Source organism: Candoia aspera, chromosome 1 (genome assembly GCF_035149785.1).
Source record: "Candoia aspera isolate rCanAsp1 chromosome 1, rCanAsp1.hap2, whole genome shotgun sequence".
Lineage (NCBI taxonomy): Eukaryota > Metazoa > Chordata > Lepidosauria > Squamata > Boidae > Candoia > Candoia aspera.
In genome coordinates this window covers 183,720,561-183,742,746 of record NC_086153.1, presented here as the reverse complement: position 1 = coordinate 183,742,746, position 22,186 = coordinate 183,720,561, and the positions used below count along the sequence as shown (strand labels likewise).

The 22,186-nt window shown below is 36.4% G+C and overlaps 1 protein-coding gene across 3 annotated transcripts in view; it reads left to right on the top strand.

Annotated features, from left to right (window-relative positions):
- Positions 1-22,186, top strand: part of GULP1 (GULP PTB domain containing engulfment adaptor 1) — a 118,366-nt gene that overhangs the window by 76,768 nt on the left and 19,412 nt on the right. For all 3 annotated transcript variants that reach the window (XM_063318084.1, XM_063318085.1, XM_063318083.1), the window contains 5 exons: positions 2,015-2,086; positions 10,154-10,252; positions 14,807-14,944; positions 15,965-16,081; positions 17,257-17,349. In XM_063318084.1, coding sequence (XP_063174154.1) covers positions 2,015-2,086; positions 10,154-10,252; positions 14,807-14,944; positions 15,965-16,081; positions 17,257-17,349 — 519 coding nt within the window. The remainder of the gene's footprint in view (positions 1-2,014; positions 2,087-10,153; positions 10,253-14,806; positions 14,945-15,964; positions 16,082-17,256; positions 17,350-22,186) is intronic.

Sequence of the window (22,186 nt, the reverse complement as noted above, 5' to 3'; positions counted from 1 at the left end):
TTTGTCAAGAGAGAACTGTTTGTCAAGATATTGTTGATCATTCTTCTTCACTGATATTTTTAGTACTGAATCTAGTTTTCTTTGCAACAATATTTAAGTGTTTTGCTTTGTCCCAGGATGTTTTTTTTTTCACTTCCCTGTCTAGCCCACAGCCTTGGCATTCACTGGACATTTCACATTCAAGTATAACATTCAGGTATAACCAATCCATGCCTTCTTAATTTTTCAAGATCGCTTAGCAACTTTTATACATAACAATAAAGCTCTCCTAGATCAACCAACATAACATGTTTTCTCACAATTTTATGAAGTTGCTTAACAATGGAAGGTGTGGGAGTTATATCATAAGCGTATGTTGCTACGTTTGCTCTGCTGTCATTTAAACTTAGAAAGAAATACTTAAGTTCTTAGTTGTAGCTTTGGCTTTATTTTGCTGCACATCTAATACTTCTTCTATTACTCTGTTTTATGATTTCGCCATTTTATTGTTTTATTGTTATTTTATTGTTACTGATGTTTTATTGTTATTTTATTGTTACTGTTGTTTTATTGTTATTTTATATGGCATTCCTATGTCTATCCCTATGGTTACAGCAATAAACTTATTCACTTACTTACTATAAGCATGTTATAGGTTCAGTATTGCCCATAGGGCCAGTAATGAAGTGTGAATTAGTTTGCAAGCAGTTTTCAGTAAGGGCTATACTCCCAGTGGCCAGGTGACAATGGGCAGACATCAATGAGAGGAAGCCCATCCGTCCCTGATGCCTTATGCTCTCTGAGCCAAACTTCACAGTTCAAGGTACTTTCTCCATGCAGAAAAAGGTAGAGGAATTTCTGTTGCAGTCTTTTTTTCTGTGCAAGTAGTGCGGAACAATCTTTCACTGAAGCAAGAAGGACCTCATTGTTCTCATTTCATGGAAGAAGAAACTACTCTGGGACCCTAGTTACCCAAGAGATTTTGGCTAAAGTTTTTTTTTGGGGGGGGGGCATACATGAGCTAAGTTCCATATGTATGATGTAAAAGAAGAATGCTATGGCTGTAATCACAACACTTCTTCCTGTAGAAAATGCATAATGTCCGTAGTAGAGTACAGTCTAAGCATCATTCTTTTTGATCATCATTTGTATCAAGAGAAAGATCTGTGATAGTGTTTACTAACCTTTGTGCAAATTCAGAGGCATAAAAAGACAGCACATTATATTATGGCCATCTCACCTTTATTGCCATCTAGTCTACAGAGCTGAAAAAGATTAGCAGTGTGAAAGACAAGTGGGTGTATATAGCCTTGAGTTTATGCCAAAGCATATCACATAATCCTTTTTGCATTTACTGCAAAATTCTTTCATGAGTGGTTCACCAATACTTCAGCATGGCCCCTCATTGATCAATTGAATGCAGCAGTTCTTTCCTTATTCTCTGAAATGAATAACAATTGCTTAAGTGAAATATTTACATTTCTACAAGTCAGCATTACTATAAGCCACTATGATGGCAAATATAACACTGAGTATTGTTTGCATTTTACCTTAACCCTGAATGTTTGTTCCAGAATAAATGTAATAAATTCTGGCATAACGCCATACTTTATTATGAAGTTTTGCCCTAAATTGTATACTAGTACATCATTTCAAACTGGTCTGTTACTGTTGTGATCCTATGCAAGTTGATAATATTAGAAAGAGACCAAATTGTAGGCAGAGTCTGAAATGTTTTTGTAAATATTATGGCCGGTCATTTCTGGCTGAAATTTTTCATCACTAAAAGTTAGGATGTCTCCAAGATTGGTATGCCAGAGGAAAACAATTATGAAAGTAGACATCATGCAGTAGCAGTCAAAGTCATATAAAATGAAAGAAAAATGTCTAGTTAGGTAAAATATTTCAGTTTAAACCCAAATGTTAGTTAGTCATTATGATTTAAAATTATATAGAAATAAATTATTGGCATTTAAAATACTGGTTAGTTATTTCAAAGACTTAAAACTTTTTCTCACAAATTATAATGTTTCAGTTTCTTGGCAGTACAGAAGTGGAGCAGCCCAAAGGTACAGAGGTTGTCAGAGATGCTGTGAGAAAACTTAAGGTAGGGAAATCTTTAAAATACGTTTATGTTTGGAAGAAATGTCTGATTGGTTCTAAATGTGTGTTTGTAACTGAAGTACTTCATGCTCATTTACAATATATCAGCATTATACTTTATAATAGCTTAGATATATTCACAACCCTTCATATTTAAATTACAGAATGGCCAAATATCTAATTTTATTTATTCCCTCTACCCCAGCATACAGGAAAGCCTACTAACAAAGCAAAATTCATTGTAGCAAATGGGATCAAATGGGAGTTTTCCCTTCCAATAGAAATATCAAGGGATTCAGTCTCGGTTAGGACTATAGCAAGAATGGTGATTGAAATCTCAATATTCTCCCAATTTGGAGTTTCCCCATCTCAAGCCTGCAATGTAGGCTTTGAAAGTCACATATACAATCACTACTTTTGTGAATAAAGTTGCATTTATTTAGCTCCTCTAATATGGCTGTACATTAATGACGTGGGCAAAATTCAAGAAGGGGAAGGGAACATATATTCTGTATTCTTGGAAGGGATTACGTATTTTGATCCCAGACACCAGCTAGGGCAGCTATAAATGGGATTCATGTTTTGCCTTTCCAGCTGCTATATCTCACCTACTGTTTCTGCCTCTTGCTGCCAAGTGATATAGGGATCCAATGATGAGTACCATGCTGAAAAGCAGTATTTGAGCTGCAGATCTAATTGCAGAGTCCTGTGATCTTTATAACCATTTTTTTTCCTTGTAAGAAACCCTTTTCCCCCTTGTAGCAGTGGGAAAAAGTCTGGGCAAAAATAATGTATTTTGAATCTGCTATTCAAATGCTCAAGGAACATCTCACCGTCCATCTTCTAAGCTATAAAAAGTCACTTACTTTTAAAAATGAAAGCTTTGCTGTTGATAATTTACAGCCTAGGTATACTAATAATCCTCTATATCTTTCTAAAGTACGTTTTCTGAAAATAAATTTAACATCTCCGGGGTCTCAGAAGTTCTTTCCTTTGTTGGGAAGATCCTGCTGCCAGTTAGAGAAGGAGGTTTTAATCTTCCAGATTTAACGAGGTGTATCTTCTGTCTCGGGTCAAAGAGCTTTGTCACGGGAAACATCCTCTTGGCTACCTTGGCATCGGTGTTATCAGACACCTCTTATAAACGGTGGGCCCTTAGGGTCCAATTATTTGGGAAAGTATCGAATTCCTCCTCCCTCTAGATGAGCCATCAGAGAGGGAGGCCTGGACAGCTGCGCTGGTCTTTATGGTCTGAGACAGAACATAGCAAAACACCCATCTTGGGGGAGAGAGTGGATGGATGGAATGTGGAGGGCGAACTGATCAATCGATAGGATCAAATAGTGAACGTTTGCCTTTGGAGGAGCTGCAGCATGAATCTCATCTGGCATAAGCAACAGTGGAAATGTTTATAGGTAAAACAACTTCTGCTGAAGATATGAGCCTTCAACCTAAGTGCCTCAGAACCACCTTTATTTAGAGAAATTTTAACAGACTCACCACAGAATAACCCTAAAACTGTTGTTTGTAAGTGCTTGTTAAATTATGCTATGTTAGTATTCAACCTAGGCATTCAGGAATATAGGCAGGCGTGGAATAGGAGATTAGAATATCTAACCTATCCCCAACAGTGGAAAATTATTTTGACATTCTTAAGTCACTTTTTATAGATGTAAAAGTATTAGATAATCCAGCAAACCTGTTATTTCGTATCTGTTAGATAAATGTAGATTCAGCTAACTGTTGGAGATACCGACTTCCGAAACACAGCACTGGTGCTGACCATGTAGTCATGTGCTGTAGTGGCTCCTTTTTGGCTAGCAGTTACTTTATATATTAATCTTGGTTTGGAAGGCTTTTGTAAATGCACACGGCATTTTTTTCTGCACTATAAAAGGTTGTTACGAAAATGGAAGACACTGCCTCAAGTTAAATATATAAAAAATGTGATGCTTCCCTCATTCATAATATGCCTATGCATAAAACACATTGCACTGTGCAATTTCATTTGTACCAGCAGGTGGGGCTGGTGTTCCACAGCAAAAAGAGTCTGAAAAAAAATTAATTCTCATAATTTCTTTTCCAAATTTTAATTTATCTCAAAGTAATCAGTACTTCAATTATTATATTGGACCAGCCATTTTTTAGACCCTTGAAAAGTCTTGTTGCATGATCAACCAGACTCCAGCTGGAATATTTGATTTTACTTGGAATGCTTCCTGTTGTTTCTGTACTGGTATTAAACAGAGTATAAATCATAAAAATCAGAGGGGCCACGGATATTCAGTGTACTGGTCCCATAAACGTTTCCAAAGTACTCCATCTTTCCAAAGTAATATTTTCCATAATTTAAAATATTAAATATCTAAAACAGGATATCTAAAATTGGTTTCTTAAAATATTTCCCACTGAAGTCAACCCCAGCCACAAATCAGACAGATTGTTTGGCTGTAGGTGATAAGTTTTAATGTTTGGAAAGGTACAGAATGGCATATGGTACAGTATAGCCAACAGATGGAGCCCAATTAAAGGAATGCATTTTGAAACTGGCACAGGTATAGACAAACTGGTGTTCTCCAGATGTTTTATACCACAGCTTCCATCACCTGTCTGAGACTGTTGAGAACTGAAGTTCAGAACCTTTCAAGAAGACTTTTTAATAAGAATCTTATTAAGTTTAAGCAAAGATAATAGCTACAGAAAAACAAAAAAACTACAAAGAAAAAAAAGAAAAAACTAAAAAAGTGTAGAAACACAAGAGAAAATTTTCAAAATTACAAAAAGAGGTGACTTCTGACTTTTAACAGCAAGGATATACAACAATTTCCCATACTCAATCCCTTACTCTATATTAAACCAAAATCACATTATTTCTATAAATCATTCCATTGGCACATTATAAAAATCACTAAATACAGTTGCTCCCTCCCCTTATATTAAAAGATAGATAGATAGATACACACATACACATACACACACACACATACATACATACAAATACATACATACACCTCCTAATCAACTTCCCCCCCAAAGATAACATTTTATTTAATTACTTCCTTCCCACTACTATTCTATACATTCCTGTCTACTATAGTAAAAATCAAACTAAAAACATATAAATTGCCATTATACTTGATAATACAATTTTAATAATCATATTAAACCCAGAACCAAATGTTTATTATTTTTAATTATACCTTAATAATCTTAATCCAAATCATTAAAGATAAATGAAATCAGCCAAACCCTAAAAGCAATCCAGATAAACATTCTTAAACCCTTATCCCTCTTCTAAATAAACCAGAGCATTTACATATCCACATAATATGCACAGAGTTTTTTTCTTTGAAAAATCAAACAGCCCAACTGCCCCCCTCAAAAACTCTGACTTCTCTTCAGGAGACCTCCCATACATAATAACCCCTTCTTTTCCATGGCATTCCACCAGAAGATCATTTCACTTGTGGCTTGCAACTCGGTCTCTCCCTTAAATTTCTCCAAGTCAACTATCTGATCTTCATCCAGCATTTCAGTAGAAGTCCTGATCTCACTCTTAGAAGAAACATTTTTGTTGCTGTTAAACCCCTCAGTTCCCTCCTCAACATCCCCAGCCAGATGACACATTTTAGACCTCACATTTTCCACAATGTCCTGAATGCCTTGCATAAAAACTTGACAGGAATCAGAAAGAATTTGTTTAAAATCTCGGGGAAAGTCAGAGAAAGACTGCTTAAACTCCTCCATGTCTCAAGCAGTAGATTATGGTGCCCCCTAGGAGCTTAACTAGTGAAAATCGAAAATATGAAAGAATTCTGGAATGTGTTTACACAAATGAAAGTGAGATATGCAGACAGTTCCTCATAGTAGAAGTATGAAACTGAAAGTTCAAAACAGCCGATTCAGCGTGTAGGAAAATGCTAATATCTTCAAATTAAGTACAGAAATAATAACAGGGAGACGATTATTTACTCTCAGTCCTCCTTAATATTTGGATGGAAAACAAAGTCCAAAGCTTAAAAAGATTTTAAAAAATAATAACCCCCAAAATAACAATAAGCACCAAGAGAACCCGCTTCTCCTTGCTGTAGAAAGCCTCTCTTAGGGTACATGTACTTAAAAGAAATATAAATTGGGTGATTTAGAAATGGGGTGGCCGATCTTAGTGTCCCTTTAAGGCTACAGCATGGCTTGGAAATGGTGATGTCCCAGCCTCCCAGCTAAACTCTTACCAGTCAAGTGTGAATGCTGTTTGTGATATGGCTGCAAGCAGCCATCCAGAGGACAGATGGGGTGATTCCAGTTGTTTTCCTTATCTGGAAAAAACACTCCTGGGCTTCAGGAAAAACCTGCCTGAGCCCCAAAACACTACTGTGTTGCCAGTTCTGCCCACTGAGCCCATGGGCATAGCTGTTCAGTTTCCCTTGTCCCCACCAGAGGTCCACATCTGCAGAAGACTTGATTGCTTCTAATTCCTTTCTGTTTTCTATTCTCCTGTCATTCAGAGACAATTCTCAGAACAAGAAGCCTAGTGATACGTTGTTTTCCCTCCCCTTTCCAAATGATTTCCTTTCTCTTTGCAGTATCAAAGGCAGCAGTAATATTTCTGCATATTCTACTTTCCACCACTTAACTGAAAGGCTTGGAAAATAAACCAACTTCAAAAGATAATTGGAAACAATGGAACAAGACCAGCAATAATAATTTGGCTTCAGTTGTAACATCAACTTTCCCTTGTTGGTGATTAATATAGGATGTTGTAACATATACTGTATGACCTTAGAACATTTCTGTATCTTGTTAAATTTTGGGAAACATTTTCTACAACAGAAACTTGCAATGTGAGTTATGCAATGTGATTCATGCTGCAACTTTGAGACTTGCAAGATTCAGTTAATGTAACCTTACAGTAAAGTAGAGCTAGTACTTCCGGGCGTGCTTCTTGTCTGGACCACCTCTGACATCAATCTTGTGAGTCTCAGAATGCATCTCTCCCCCCTTACCTTTACAGTCCAAGAAACTATGGAGGGTCCCTTCTGAGATGTTTGCCACGCCCCCATTCCTTCCGTGGACTCTGATTTCCTTTATCAGACTGTTGTCTAGTTTGTGGCTCTTCTACCTGTCTCCCAAGGTCATTCCCACATACCATTACAGTAGCAGAAGTAATACTTTGTGAGCCCCAAGTCATATCTTTTGGATGCCATCTGCAATGGTGAGAGAGTCTAGTGGTGAGCCCCTCCCCCGTGCTGCATCTGTTGATGGTGATGGGGAAAAGGGGGATGGAGGGACACATGGCTACTTTTTCCTCCCCACTGCCAAACCAATGGGCCTAAGCCCTCAAAGAACTTCTCCTCACCACCTCAGTCACTACAAAAGTCCCTTCCTGCTGAAGGGGAGGAGGAAGAAGGGCTGGTAGTAGCAGCACTGACTGAGGAACAGCAGCAGAGTAGGAGGTCTGTTGTGGCAGTAGCGGGTCCTCCCTCACTTGCTCTCTCTCCTTCCTTCCACACTGCTCTGTGTAGAGGGCTAGCATCTGCCAGTTTTGCTTGTTTTTTAAAAGATTGAAGGTATGGGGCAAGGTGTAGGGCAAGAGGAAGCCTGAAGCTCATGGGCCTGTGGACCACAAGATGGCAGCCTCCCCACCTTCATTCTTTGCATAGCCCTGCATTCCATTGTCCTTGGTGTCATTGTATTAAGCTTTTGCCTTATCCTTTTGGTGAAAGGATAGGCTCTGTCTCTGCCAAATATGGGTCTCCAGGTTTAGCCAAAAAAAAAAAAAAGTTTGGTAAGTGCCGAGAGTATTCAGAATGACCTGTAGTGACAACCAGTTTAGTTTATTTATACTGAAATGTTTCAAAACCGGAGGCATAAAGCATTTACCAGAGCTGCAGGATCCGTTTTATTGGTATTGCTAATGACACACTGAATTTTAAGTTAAAAAGAAAGAAAAAGAAAGCAATTTCATGGCCCAGTTTCTTTTTAATTGTTTCTGTTTCTGTGCATTTTTCAAAGAATGTGTAATAGGCTAAAGAATATATAACAGGCTTTTCATTTTGAACAGATTCTCAAGGGAGAAAAACAGCAAAAAAAACATTGAATGTAAAACAGTAATTAAAAACTAGATATTCCAAGTAACAACATAAAGATAGTTGTTCAGTTCCAGATGATATCCCTAGCTGTTTAAAAAGGAAATGTATGTCTTAGAAAGGAAGTCTTAATTGCTTGCCTAAGTAAATTGGGTTTATGGCCTGGAGAATACTAGATGAAACAGATTCCATAAATGTAAGTCAGTCCTCCCAAAGCATCTAGAATGGTTGAAAAAAGCTTAAGGGATCTCACTGTCTGACAAATATGTCAGGAAAAGCGTGGGGAACCAGTTAAAAGGGTCCAATATAGACACCTTATAGACCTGTATGGTTTTCCAAATTTGGTTGGAAATTTTCCTGCCTCAACCTTTGCCAGTATTATTGAAGCACTGGCTGATCTAGGAGATTCGGAGATAGCCTGGGCAGTTGGTATTATCACTCCCAAGTGATATTTTCTTTCTACCAAATCTCATTTGGCATCTTGTTTAGGAGAGGATTGGAGTGCAAGCAGAGGACCTTTCATGACAAATCACACCGTAAATAAAATGGAACACTCTTTTAGGCCCATTTGAAATGGTACTCTGCAGCAGTAGGTACAGCAAAGATGGCTTACTTCTTTACTTCCATTGCAACTGCAAAGAAGAGGCTTATGAACTGTTCAGAAGTGTTCAGCATCTCCTCCACCCAGATGCTGGGAGAGGAAGTCAGAGAGCTCCAGGTCTCTCAGTAAGCAATTTTTATAATTCTTTGCAGACAATCAGGTTCACCTTGATTTGAACTCTATTGTTGGAGCAGGTCAAGGAGATTTTTAAAATTTGTGAACCACTTGTCAAGTGCATACAGATTCTTCTCAATTTGTAGATTTAAAAGATATGGACAGGATACATGAAGAGATGAAAGCTGCTGCTTGCTCACTCAACTTTTGCCATTACTAATTAATTTGGCCAGGTGTGATGGGGCACGTGGTTCAATGAAGTAATTAATGCCTCCCTGAGCACCAGATATGTACCTGCATGTTTAAAGGAGGTAGTTATAAGACCTTTATTGAAAAAGCCCCCCTTGTACCCAGAAGGAAATGAGAGCCCAGTCTCAAATGTTCCATTCTTGGATAAGGTGATTGAGAAAATTGTGGCCTCACATCTCCCAGTGCATCTTCATGAAACTGCTTTTCTGGAACCATTTCAGTCAGAGTTTGTCTGAAATAGAGTACTGAAGGACAGTCAGTTTGGTTTAGTGGTTAACGGGAAGACCTAGGTTTGAATCCTGCCTTAGGCATGGAAGCCAACTGAGTCACTCACTCTCAGCTCCAGGAAAAAAGCAATAGCAAATAACTTCTGAAAATGTTGCCAAGAAAACTTGTCTATGTGGTCAGTAGGAGGCAAGGCTGACTTGAAGGCACACACACACAAAGTACTGAAACTGATTTCCTTGGTAGATAAAATGCACAAGAAACTATATGGAGAGAATGCAACCCTATTAGTTCTTTTGAGACCCCTTGGTAGTTTTGATAGCCATGCTGTCGTTCTGGAGCATCTGGTAGGATTGAACTCAGAGGTCAGTGTTTTGCAGTAGTTCCAGTCTTTCCTGTTAAGATACACCCATAAATTCATTTCTGACCACAAATGTCATGTTGGCAATGGCCACCATAGGTTTGCAGAGTGAAAATTCTCCAAAGAGGTAGTCAGCTGATGAGCTACTAATCCCAGGAGTTGTGGCTGAAAGAAAGAGACATTGGCAACCAAACCCTGTTTCCTAGGCCTTCGCTAGAGAAATACTTGAAAGAAACTAAGTACTTTCAACTAAGTGTTGGAATGAACAGAAAGGCAGAACAGAAGTTGAATCATAAGTAAAAAATAACAATTAAAATATTTTAAACTCTGGCAAATTGCAGTGCAGGGGAAACTGGTAATTGATAGTGCTATAAGAACTTAAAACAGGCAAAAACTTAAAATATTCTTAAATGATTATTTTTCTCTGATTTTTAGTTTGCAAGACATATTAAGAAATCTGAAGGCCAAAAAACACCAAAAGTTGAGTTACAAATTTCAATATATGGAGTAAAGATTCTAGATCCAAAAACAAAGGTAAGACTCTTCTTATTTCACTTTACCCCTTACAATTCTGACCAAGGCAAGACAACACGTGCCCGAAAGTGGTCACATAACTGTATCTATTTTATTCTCATCCAGTAGCTTGTTATTTGTTCTGAGTTAAAAAAGAAAAAAAAACAGAAATAGTAGAAGGTCAAATACCTGATTTGAAACCATTTTTGCTTCTCTCAGGAAATGAATAACTATACAACATTGTGTAATTGAGTTGAAAATACAAAAAATGTTGGATTCTGCTTATTTCAAGTTCAAGTGCAGTGCTTAGACATCTTAGCGTAAAATATAATTTAGAATTGGAACTGTTTTACTTAAACCCTTGATCATAAAATCATACATTTGGAAGGAACTTATAAGGTATCTAATTCAACCCCTTGTCCAGGGGAAGATCTGCTAGAGCACCCCTGAGTGATTGATTGATTGATTGATTGATTATTTATTTATTTATTTACTTATTAAATTTATATAGCCGCCCATCCCACTTGCATGCAACTCTGGGCAGAATTCATAGTTAAAACACAAGTAAAATCATAATCTTCTACTATTAAGAACAATAAAAAAAATTAAAAGCTACATTTAAAATACAATAATACAAAGAAAGAAGAGAGTGCATTCTAACTATATATAATATAACCATTTAACGGGCTCCATACTTCCTTGGGTTTCCCAAGCCTGATGGCACATCCACGTTCGGAGGATCTTCCGGAAGGCTGGAAGAGTTGGGGCCAATCTCACCCTGGGGGAATGGTGTTCCAGAGGGTGGGTGCCACAGCAGAAAAGGCTCTCTTTCTGGATCCCACCAAATGAAGCTCTGGCCAACATATCACACAACATGCCCCTTCTGCCAGACCTGATGGGATGGATAGATGTCATTTGGGAGAGGCAGTCCCTCAAAAAAACTGGTCCCTTGCCATGTAGGGCTTTAAAGGTCATCATCAGCACCTTGAATTGGACCCAGAAGCAAACTGGCAGCCAGCGCAGCTTGCGGAGTATAGGTGTGACATGTGCAGTTCTTGGAGCACACATAGCTGCCTGTGCCGCTGCATTCTGTACCAGAATGCAGAATCATCCAATCTTTCTTTGAAGACCTCTAGTAAAAAGAAGTCACCACTTCATTTGGCAACCTGTTTCATTGGCCAATAGCTTGTACAGTCAGGAAGTTTTTTGCAATGTCTAGCTTGAACCTATTTCCTTCTATTTTTTACCCATTGATTCTGATACTTTCGGTTGTCTTCCATGGATCATAGAATAACTTTTATATTTATTAAAGAAATAGAAAGCTTGGTGATATAAATAATGATGAAGCCCATGAATAGAAACAACACAGCTTCTGATCCCTCCCATGTCATATTTTTAGCCTAATGTGTTAAAGAACAGGAATGCGGAGGAGGAGGAGATCTTATTTTTTGTTTAATCTTTGAAGGATTTATTTTCCAATATGAAACTGAAAGGTTTGTAATAGCTAGAGTACCAGTGCTGTTTCAATAAGTCTTAAGATGTGACCAGAACCCTTGGAGAGTGCAGTAGGTACGCACTGGTGAATATACATGTATTGTCTCTGCCCATTCCTCCATGTACTCAGGAGTGGAGTTAATAGAAATGGTGTATATCCAGACTGGGATCCTTCTGAGATAGAGAATAGATTATATCTCAAGTTCTGGGTGTAAAATAATTTTCATCTATGCAACTTCTTTGATATCTGTAGTTACAAGGAGATACTATTTCAGCATCATCTGGGTGGATATGTTTTATTTTGTCTTGGGGGTCTTGGCTGATGAAAGGAGAAGACTTAAAAAACAATGAATTCCCACACTCTTCTATTCTTTATTGTGAATAGTGGGGAATCTTGCCTACCTTACCCAAATGTATCCTTATCAAAGGACTGGGTACTCTAAAAATGACATCACAGTAGGTAGCCTAATGCGCGATATACAATCAAGGATCAAATCTGCTTAAAGTCTAATCTACATCCCAAAATTCCTCAGTAGACTATCTCTAGTGTTTCACTGCTCTATACCAGAAACATGTCTTCCTGTTATCTAACCTAAATCTTAGTTGTAATTGTGGTTGTAGCTGTTCATATTCTTTCTAGTTTTTTTTTCAGCAGGCCAGTAATTCCTAACATGCAGAATATCCAAACCTAGAAACCTTGTTTTTACTGCCATATCAAATCAGTGTTACCCATTTCATAACCCCTTCCTTTCCTCACAGTTCCTTTACTGAGAATAGGAACTGTGAATTATCAGGTGAATTGCTGTTCTCCCAGAAACAGCAATGCACCTGATAACTCACAGTTCCTATTCTCAGTAAAGAGTATCTTAGTGCCTCAGCTGATGTACATATCTTATCCTGTGGGCAATCACATGAATTCATCATCCTTTTCTATGTGCCACTCCCAGAAAAGTAAAACCAGTTTATTTTATTACATTTAGAAAAGGTCATAGCTGACCAGAAGAGCAATATAATCAAAACCAAACTTAATGAGGACTCCACAACCAGCCTATCCAAAGGTCTGGAAGAGCAACCAAGCTTTTAATGATTTCCTAAATATCGTTAGGTGGGAGCTGTGTGAACCTCTGGAGGGATGTTGTCCCAGACAGCAGGTACTGCAAAAGGGAAGGTGCACTTCCTGGGTCTGTAAGATGTCACTGTTAATCAACAGGACCCAGGCCACACCCACTGTGGTTGACCTTACTGGACAGGCAGAAATGGGATGAGACCTGGATGTAAGAGTCCCTCAGATAGCCAGGCCCTATTCCACCCTATTTCTTTAAAGGTGATAACTAACACCTTTATTACTATGTATTCTTTTTATTCTTTCCTGGAGTGAACTTTCCTCAATACTTTATTAGCTCTGTAATTAATGGTTTACACTGAAAATAAGAGCACTTGTTTCTGAATATAAATGTGCTGGTTCCATCTGTACCTCTGTAACAATGCAGTCCTCCAGCTTTGCGCTGCAACAAATCCAATTTTGTTGACAAACGTAATGTAATGATTGCCTACTCTAATAGACTCAGACTCACAAGCAGGGACTTAATGATATCTGATTTATTAAAGAATAGTATGCAAATACAGAGAAAGCTGAGAATGAGTAAAAGCGTGCCAAATACAAACTAAAAACCCTCGGCTCAAACGTAATCCCTCCCCTCGCCTGCCGTTGCAAACTCCCCCCCCCCCCAGGTGCTGGTAACCATTTCTGCTGATGTCCTGGGAAAGGAACCTTGAACACACGAGATAACCCAAACACATTCCAATCCAGCTACTAACATATAACAATCCCACGAGATGGAATCCTCCTCCCCTCCCAGACGAAACATGCATCAGCCAAATGACATGCTAAACGTTACAATGTACCGGCAACATTGGAATGGTGAACATGACCCTTAAGATGGATGAATAGTGCTATGGCACAATTAGCTGAAGTTCTAGCAAGTTTTCTGGACTGATTGTAAAACTGGATCAGTTATGAAATCAGCATGAGTAATTGTGATATTCACTAGAAATACGGCAAAATGAATTGGGTTTAGCCAGCCTGGACTTTTTCTTTTCTTTTTTTTATGTAATTGCATTGCACCCCTACTCCATATAGTTTATTCAGATGGCACTGAAAAGCACTTAGTTAAAAATGTCAGAAAAGGATTATCTTATATGATCACTAGAAGGAAGGAGGCAGCAAAGTTTACTTTGTTATGACAATGATAAATATGATACCTAGTAGAACACTTTCTTGTGTTCACACACACAAAAAAGCTAGATTCTTGAACTTTAAGAAATTAATAACAATGTCAGTAACTATTTATTGTGGGAAAACAATAGTGGTTAATAGCAGGTGGAGCCCAACATCTGAAAGCAGACAGTGAACATGGAAACCACTACCTGAAATGCTGCTATTGTCAATGCTCTTTAGAAGGCTTTAGTAACAAGCGGTCCCATATTCTTCTCAAGGGATGACCAAAACACTTACTTTAATTACTTTGTAAATGGTTAAACTGGGATGACATAATTAATATTTTACAGTAAATAATTATGTCAATTAGGAAAATGTGATGTACAGCAGTAACCTATTGACACAGGAACTTTAGTGCCATCCAGCAAGAGAATCCTGTGAATGGAGCTGAAGCTTTCCAAGTATCTGTAATGGAATATCTTGCGTTTTTGTTTCCTTGTCTTGTGAAACTGAAAATTAGACCTAGATTACCTTTGCAATTATATCTAACAATGCAGCTGTAGTAACATTGGCATCCACAGCTTCTGCTGTTTTCAGTAAAAGGGCAAAAGCAGAGTTGTTACAGCACAACCCTGTTTTCATCAGGCTGACCATTTGACTCCCTGTGCAGACACCACTGTGTACTATAAGTGCAGTATTACAATCAGTATTGAGGACTACAAGAATAAATCGTATTGTGTTCTTTCATGAAGTATTGTTGTTCTATTAAGAGGACTTTGCTTCACCCTGGGAGTCTTGAATAAATAATGTTCAGCAGTCAGAATGTAATTCCAGAAAGGTAATTGCACATTTTTTATTTGCAGGAAGTCCAGCACAACTGCCAGCTTCACAGGATATCATTTTGTGCTGATGACAAAACTGACAAAAGAATATTCACGTTCATATGCAAAGATTCTGAATCAAATAAACACTTGTGTTATGTCTTTGATAGTGAAAAATGTGTAAGTACACATATATTCTAAAAGTGGTTAAGTCTGATGTTCTTTTATACTGAAACATTGCCTCACTTCCCTGCCTTTTTTGTGGGAGTTCTTATTTTGCAAAATAGTGACTAAAGTAACAGTGCTGATTTTTCTCTTTGGTTAAAACTTCTTTTCTCTTTACTTTCCGTTTTTGTTGTACTCTGCCAATATAGTTCACATAGGTACGTTTGAATATAATAGAATCAGCCCAGTATTATTGCTAAGAGGTCCAATTCTGCATTGAATGAAAGTGATACATAACTTAAAGTTGATTGTGCTCACTTGTCAGGAAACACAGTGCAAACACGCACACAAATTAGATTCTGTGTTAATTCCTAGACTCTTAGCTATTTGGAATGAACATAGAGCTAACCAGTTGTAATGTTCTGATAGGGTGATTACTTATACTATATTTAGTACAGGCTTAAAAATAGTTATGGCCAAATCTTTGCTCCATCTGGACGTTTTTTCATCTGTACTTGAAACAGCATGAAGGTCATGTGCTCTCTGGCATGCTCTGCTATTCTTTTCAATACAGGAGACTTCTCCATAATTACGTTTTAAACAAGTTGATATATTATAACTTGTGTTTTGTATTCCATTTTGTATTGTATTGTATTGTTTTCCTCCACTTCGAACCACATTGTGCAAAATAACCAAAATGCAGCAATTATGATTCTCAGTAAATCATACAAAAACATGTTTCTATTCTCTTAGAAATATATTCCTCGTGCATTTCTAATTTAAAGTGAGAAATCCACTCATGGCTGGGCCTGATTTCAGTACATCAAGCCTCTTCAGTGGAATTATGTAATAATTTATTTGTTCTTCCTTCTATTTTCATTTTCAGATTACATGGTTTCTATGGCATGTAGATTTTTCAACCTGTTGTGATTTTTTTTGCATTAACAGTTTTCTTGATATTATAAATATTGAATGACCTTTTATTCTTTGCAACATAAAGTTACATGCTAATGGTAATACTTGTTTTATTTCAAGGCAGAAGAGATAACTTTAACTATTGGCCAAGCATTTGACCTTGCTTACAGAAAATTTCTAGAATCAGGAGGAAAGGACGTTGAAACACGAAAACAGATTGCTGGATTACAGAAAAGAGTAAGTTCCATAATCTGTCTCAGTTCAACCAATGCCATATATTGGCTTTTAAAAACACTGTAACTGCTATTCCATATATGGAGTAAAAATCTTGGTCCATTTTATGGGAGATTTATTACTGGAATACATATCATTCAAAGTAACTAAGTTATATTTGAGTTATTTAAATGAATTCAACAGAATTACAGAAGTGAAATTTAAAGTTTTATGGCTGTAGAAGTAAAGCTGTCTCTGAGAAAAACCACAAACCAGAAATGGAGAACACAGTAACTTGGCAGAAATCAAAACAAAAATGGAAATGAGAAAACTACTGTGGTGCTTCAGTGTGCAGTATAGTTTCATTAAAATCTAAACAAATGTTAGCAAATTAGAATGAGAAATCTAATTAATTGTTATCAGGGCAGTTGGGAAGGGCTATTCAACGGGGGAATAATCTACAGTATTTGCATAAAATAACAATAATATGGGTTAAATCGAAACTTGTACACAGAATGGATTGTATCTAACTCATGTCCCTCTGCTGATGGAAGTTTTTTCAAGTCAATGGAGCAATGGAGGAAGATGTGCTTCAATCTTTCTCCTTCCTGCCGAAAGCCTTCTGTGTTTTTCTAAATCTGTCCCAGAGGACTAGGGAACTTTAATAAAAATATATATATATGGGAAATATGTATTTCTGTCTGAGGGGTCCAGCAGCAAAGGAATGCCAGTAAGATAAAAAATGAGGGAGTTTGTTAGGTTTTGCTCAACATATTTATTTACCTATTTTGTGAACAAACTGGTTATATGGGAAGCCATTGGTGAATAGTATAATGTGTAATATAACTGGATGCAATGCTTCATTTGTGATAACAGGCTCTATTGTGGAAACAATTCTGTTACCCATTCGTAGCTAACTTAGAAACACACATTTCCATTTAATCAATGCAAATTAATATTGCAGGTTTTTTATTCCATCATACAGATACAATACAAATTTTGGAATCCTTTCAATGATGATGATGGCAATACTAGAACCACATCTTGCTTCTGTACACTTCTCTATTTAATAATGATAAATGCTTTGTTCCATGATGATTCATTTTTCTAGGCTTATTCAGTGTAGTTCTGATAGTGTATGAATTTCCCCCACGTTGACAGTATTTCTTAGACTTCTCTAATACATGCATATTTTTCAGATTAATGAATTAGAAACAGAAAATCAGGAGCTAAAAAACAAGGTACAAGATTTGGAGAACCAGTTAAGAATAACCCAAGTCCACACATTGCCAGTAAGTACACTGATCAAAAATGTTTCTCCTAGCAAGCCTGTTTCAATTTTCAGTTTCAGTTTTATTTCAGTCATAGACCTGCATAGAACTAATAACAAAACAATTACTCTGAAATAGAAATATTTTTTCTCTTTTCCTTTTACATATACACATACCATTTTATGTTTCATTTTACTATTTCTTTGTTATAATTAGTTGGCCCATAATTGTCTTAATCCCAACAACCCCTAGAAGGGCTCAGCAATGTATTAGATTTAATATAAGTTAGCATAGCTTTACATTCTCATAGTGTTTTATAAATTCTGATACTACTTATGTGCTTTTATAGTTATTTATGGCATTTAGATTATTCATTATAAAATTAATTGTAATTTTATAGGATTCTCTTGCATTTTAATTCCTGTACTCTGTAATTTTATGCTAATAATTTTGTATTTACCTTATTTTATTCTATCAATATGATTTTTTTTATTTTTATTTCTATTTTAGAGTAATTGTTATGTTATTAGCAAGTCTGTTAACATTTACTTTGCTGCATTGCTTCATAATAACTGTAAAGCATTTTTCTAATTGACTTAACATTCAATGAATATAATATTTAAATAACTCTGAGATTGTAACACAGTTCCAAAATAAGTGTTATTTTTTCTTTGCTTTTACTATTCAGTGCACACAAGCAGATCATACTCTTAAAAGTCCTAAGCATCACACCTAAGCATTAGCTTTATTCTTTATTCTTTGAGAATCCAAGCTAATTTAGTTCTCCCAAACAAACCTTGATCTATTTCATAATCCATCAGACTTTAGCCTTAGCATCTGTTTCCAGTGGCAGATTTCCTCAAAGTAAAAGATAAAAAGAGGAAAAAATTGTTCACAATTATTCCCTAATTTTAAGTAAAGTACAGAGACTACATTAGCATCAGAATTTAAGAGGAAAGTGATACGATCTCTGAACCCCAAAGTTCTATAATATATTCTTGCCCTCCCCCAAATTAAAACTGCTAGATAATTAGCTCTTGATAATGTCTACCTACTGTAACTTTCCTGAAATTCACTCACAAACACAGTTGCTTAGTTACTTATATATATTAAGTGCATTACATTTATTATTAATAAAATTGTTTTCTTTCCTAACTCCATTGGACTCTTTGCTGTTTTAATAAGTAATAAAATAGATACCTGTTATGGACAAAGAAAATATGATTTATATACATTAATTTTAGCACTACTTAAAGTAGATTTCTCATCCAATAGTTATGTTACTTTTATGTTTCTGTTCTTACTGAAGCTGTATTTTAATCATCAGTGGTTTTCCTCCGTAATTTGTTGAACTGTATCCCTCATGCAATAATACTTTCATGGATGTAAAACATGAAATACACACACACACACACTTCAGTTCTCCATTTGAAAAATGCATACAATTAGTACTTTGCCATTTACATATTTCATGCCTATTAGTGTCAATCAGATTATCCTTAGCTCAGTCATTATCAACTGGTAACTAAAACTGTAAACCATATATTGTGTCCTAACAACCAGGAAACACACTGAGACAAGGAACTGGCCTCTAATATTTATTGCTAGTACTTAACAGGAATCCTAACAAACTGAAGAAGCATGGGAAAACCCAGACATATAACCCCCAAGGGTTAAGGCGGTCCCGATCTGTGTCTCTTTGAATGGCTGAACAATTCATCAGTGCTACGCATGCGCTTGACAGTCTGGATGGGAGCCCCCTGCTCGCCATCCTTACTCATGACATATTGTATTTTTTAGTTAATAAAGGAAACATCCTTGAAACATTTCACCTACCAATTAGCAAGGAGTGAACTTGCTTCAATATTATGTGAGGGGACTTAAACTCCCATTTGTGCAGTTGGGATTTCCCTTCTATCTCTTCCCTGTCCCCCATCTTCTTCATAGAGTCCCCTAATGTTCCGGAACAATGAGGAAGGGCACAAAAATGTGAAGGTGGAATTAGATTTGTCAGAACTTTCATTTAACCAGTGGAAGAACAACTTTAGATATAAACCAGTCAGTAACAATGTTGTCACTATTTGTGACAAGGAAGGAAAAGGTTATTGAATGAAATGATGTCACAGTCATGTTTCTATTACTGTAGCATAATCATTGAATTATTTAATACATTTTTGCTTCATAATTTTTAATCTGCATTTCCCTACATGATCTCCTGAATCTTTTTGGTACTTTTATTCCATCTCCTGTTTGTAGATTGATATATTTTATATGATTACTAAGATAATTTTCAGAAAAGGAACCATCTTAAGGCAGTTCTTTTAACAGTAAAAATAAAGAAATACTCAATAACCAGGTAACTTCAAAGCTCACAGAGATAGACAATCTACTTTCAAAGTGCAGGAGGTTCCAATAAAAATTGTGGATACTAATATTGAACTCAGCATTAGAGGGGGGGAAAGCTTTATTTCGGTACAGATTTTTTTTCATGTAAGGAAAGAATTAAGGTGACAGATATATTCAGAGACCTGGCAATATCATGATGTGTGACATGCTTTTGGGAAGAGTTCAGTGCTGCACTAACAAAGGATGCCTAAAATCTTAAATAAGATGAGTAAAGTCATGCTTTATAGGAATTCTAAAAGTTGATTAAATTTAAATCTTAAAGCCAGATATTCATCTACTTAGAACAGATGTTAAGAAGACTATAAAAGAGTAATATATAGTTACAAGCAACCAGGATTCAATCATTTCCATACCTGATCAGTAGTGATGACATTCCAATCCTCTCTTGCAAGTTTTTCCATCTGTACCTCCATCGCAAAGATCCCTACATGGCTGCCAGCAGTGCTTCTGGTAAATTTCAGCCTGAGGAACAGTATGAACTATTCAAGAATATATTATACTATATAGTGTTAGCCATACTGTCCAATCTAGAAAACATCGGTTGTACTATTGACAGAATCATTCTAACTACAGGGAAGTTATTTTATTTCCCACTTCTCTTTAATAATACTGGCTAGGATATTTGTATCTCACTCAAAGCTGGTGAAAAATATTTAACTGGAAGCATCAGTCAATTCAAAACATATCAGTGCAAGAAAGCTCTCTGTGCTTCAAATTCTACATTAAAAATAAAACACCTACTTTTAACTTTTTCTTTGGTTAACTTTTAAAATAAGGTTTTTAAACTATGTATTAATCATACTTGGACATTTTTAAGTGTGGATACTTACAGTGACTTTTTCAATAGCATCATTAATCTTGCTGCTACATATGGAAAGCAAAGCAATTATAAGAAAATTGTCTATGTAATACAGTGCTTCCCTTGAGGCACACAATCAATGTGAATATGCTATTAACCATTTCCTTCCTATTGCCTGTATTCTTACTCTGTCTCACAAACACACACCTATGCACAGATACACACACCTCTTTGTCTCATATGGTGGCCTTGTAGCCCAGTAAGCATAATTTTTTTTCCACATAGATAACTACAAAGCTTTACCAAATCTATTTCCTTTTTATAATTACTTTTCGATCAGCATCTGAACTAATGATCAGCCCAGGCTATTTGCTGTCAGTGTACTGTTTAAAGGGGCTCTCATAGCAAATCCCTCACTGTAAAAGTTGTTTTAGAAGTTGCTGTAGGGATAGACACACACCAATTATAGCTACTTCACACAGTTCCACAATTTTAAAATACATCCCTGCCCTAATGCTTGCAGCTTTCCCTAATCCTTGGCACATGTCCTAAGAAAGTAAAAGATAGGTGAAGCTTTCCCCAATAAGCAATAAGAGGAAGGTTTGAATATTCTCATTACAAATGATACATTGCTATGGTACAAGACATTTCTGATGCACAAAAGTTCTGATATTACACGTATCCACAGTGGGTTGTTTTATAAAACATGTCTTATAAAGGGAACAGAAGGAATTATGAATAAATATCTGTCATGAAAAAGGGGGTATTTAGCTCTTGGTGCTTGTAATTATTAATTGTTAATGATGCAGCAATTCAAATTAACCTGTTGATAATTGAGAGTCTTATTTCAGATGAATTAAGTAGAGAAAAAATGGGCATTAATAAGTCCAAGAAGGATACTGAAGTGCAGCTGAAAGTGCTTTTATATTTCAGCGGAGAACTGGGCACAATAAGTGACACTTTGCTGTAACTGCAAAACTGTTGCAAATGATGTTTCCAGTCAAAACGAAAACTTAAAGGAGAGGTGAAATAGTGTTTTTTTCGAAATAAAGGGCAAATAACCTGATTCAGAGTGAGGACAATTTTTATTCACGAGCATTAATTCTCAGTGATGCCATATAGCCAAATGCATCTTTGTTACTTACAATAAACATGAATGAAAGTTTTAAAATCCAGTAGTACTATGATCAGAATTACACAGAAACTCATAACGAATAGTGCCTGAATGTCTGTGTTGACGTATGAGAATCAGAATATATGTTAGGAGGCAGCTTCTCTCTAAAGAAATGTAACTGCAAACAAAATATTGATTGGATTTCTTTTGTGCGTAGGACAATGTATTTTCAACTTTTTTCACACTATTTCAGCTCTACCATACATCATATGTGCTGGGTGTGAGGTATCTGACAAACTAGCACTTTATAGGATAGCAGTGAAAGGTCTGGAATACATATTCAGATGCTATGACACATCTACAAGATTAGAACTGTGCACACAGTAAACTTCTCTGTGATATTCTAGGGATGAAAAGGTTGGACTTTGAAGAAGCAGGATAAAAAAAGTATTAACACTTTTGAACGTTGGTGTTAGAGAAGACTCTTGAGAATACCATGAATAGCCAGGAAAACAGCCAATGGATCAATTCAGAGTTTT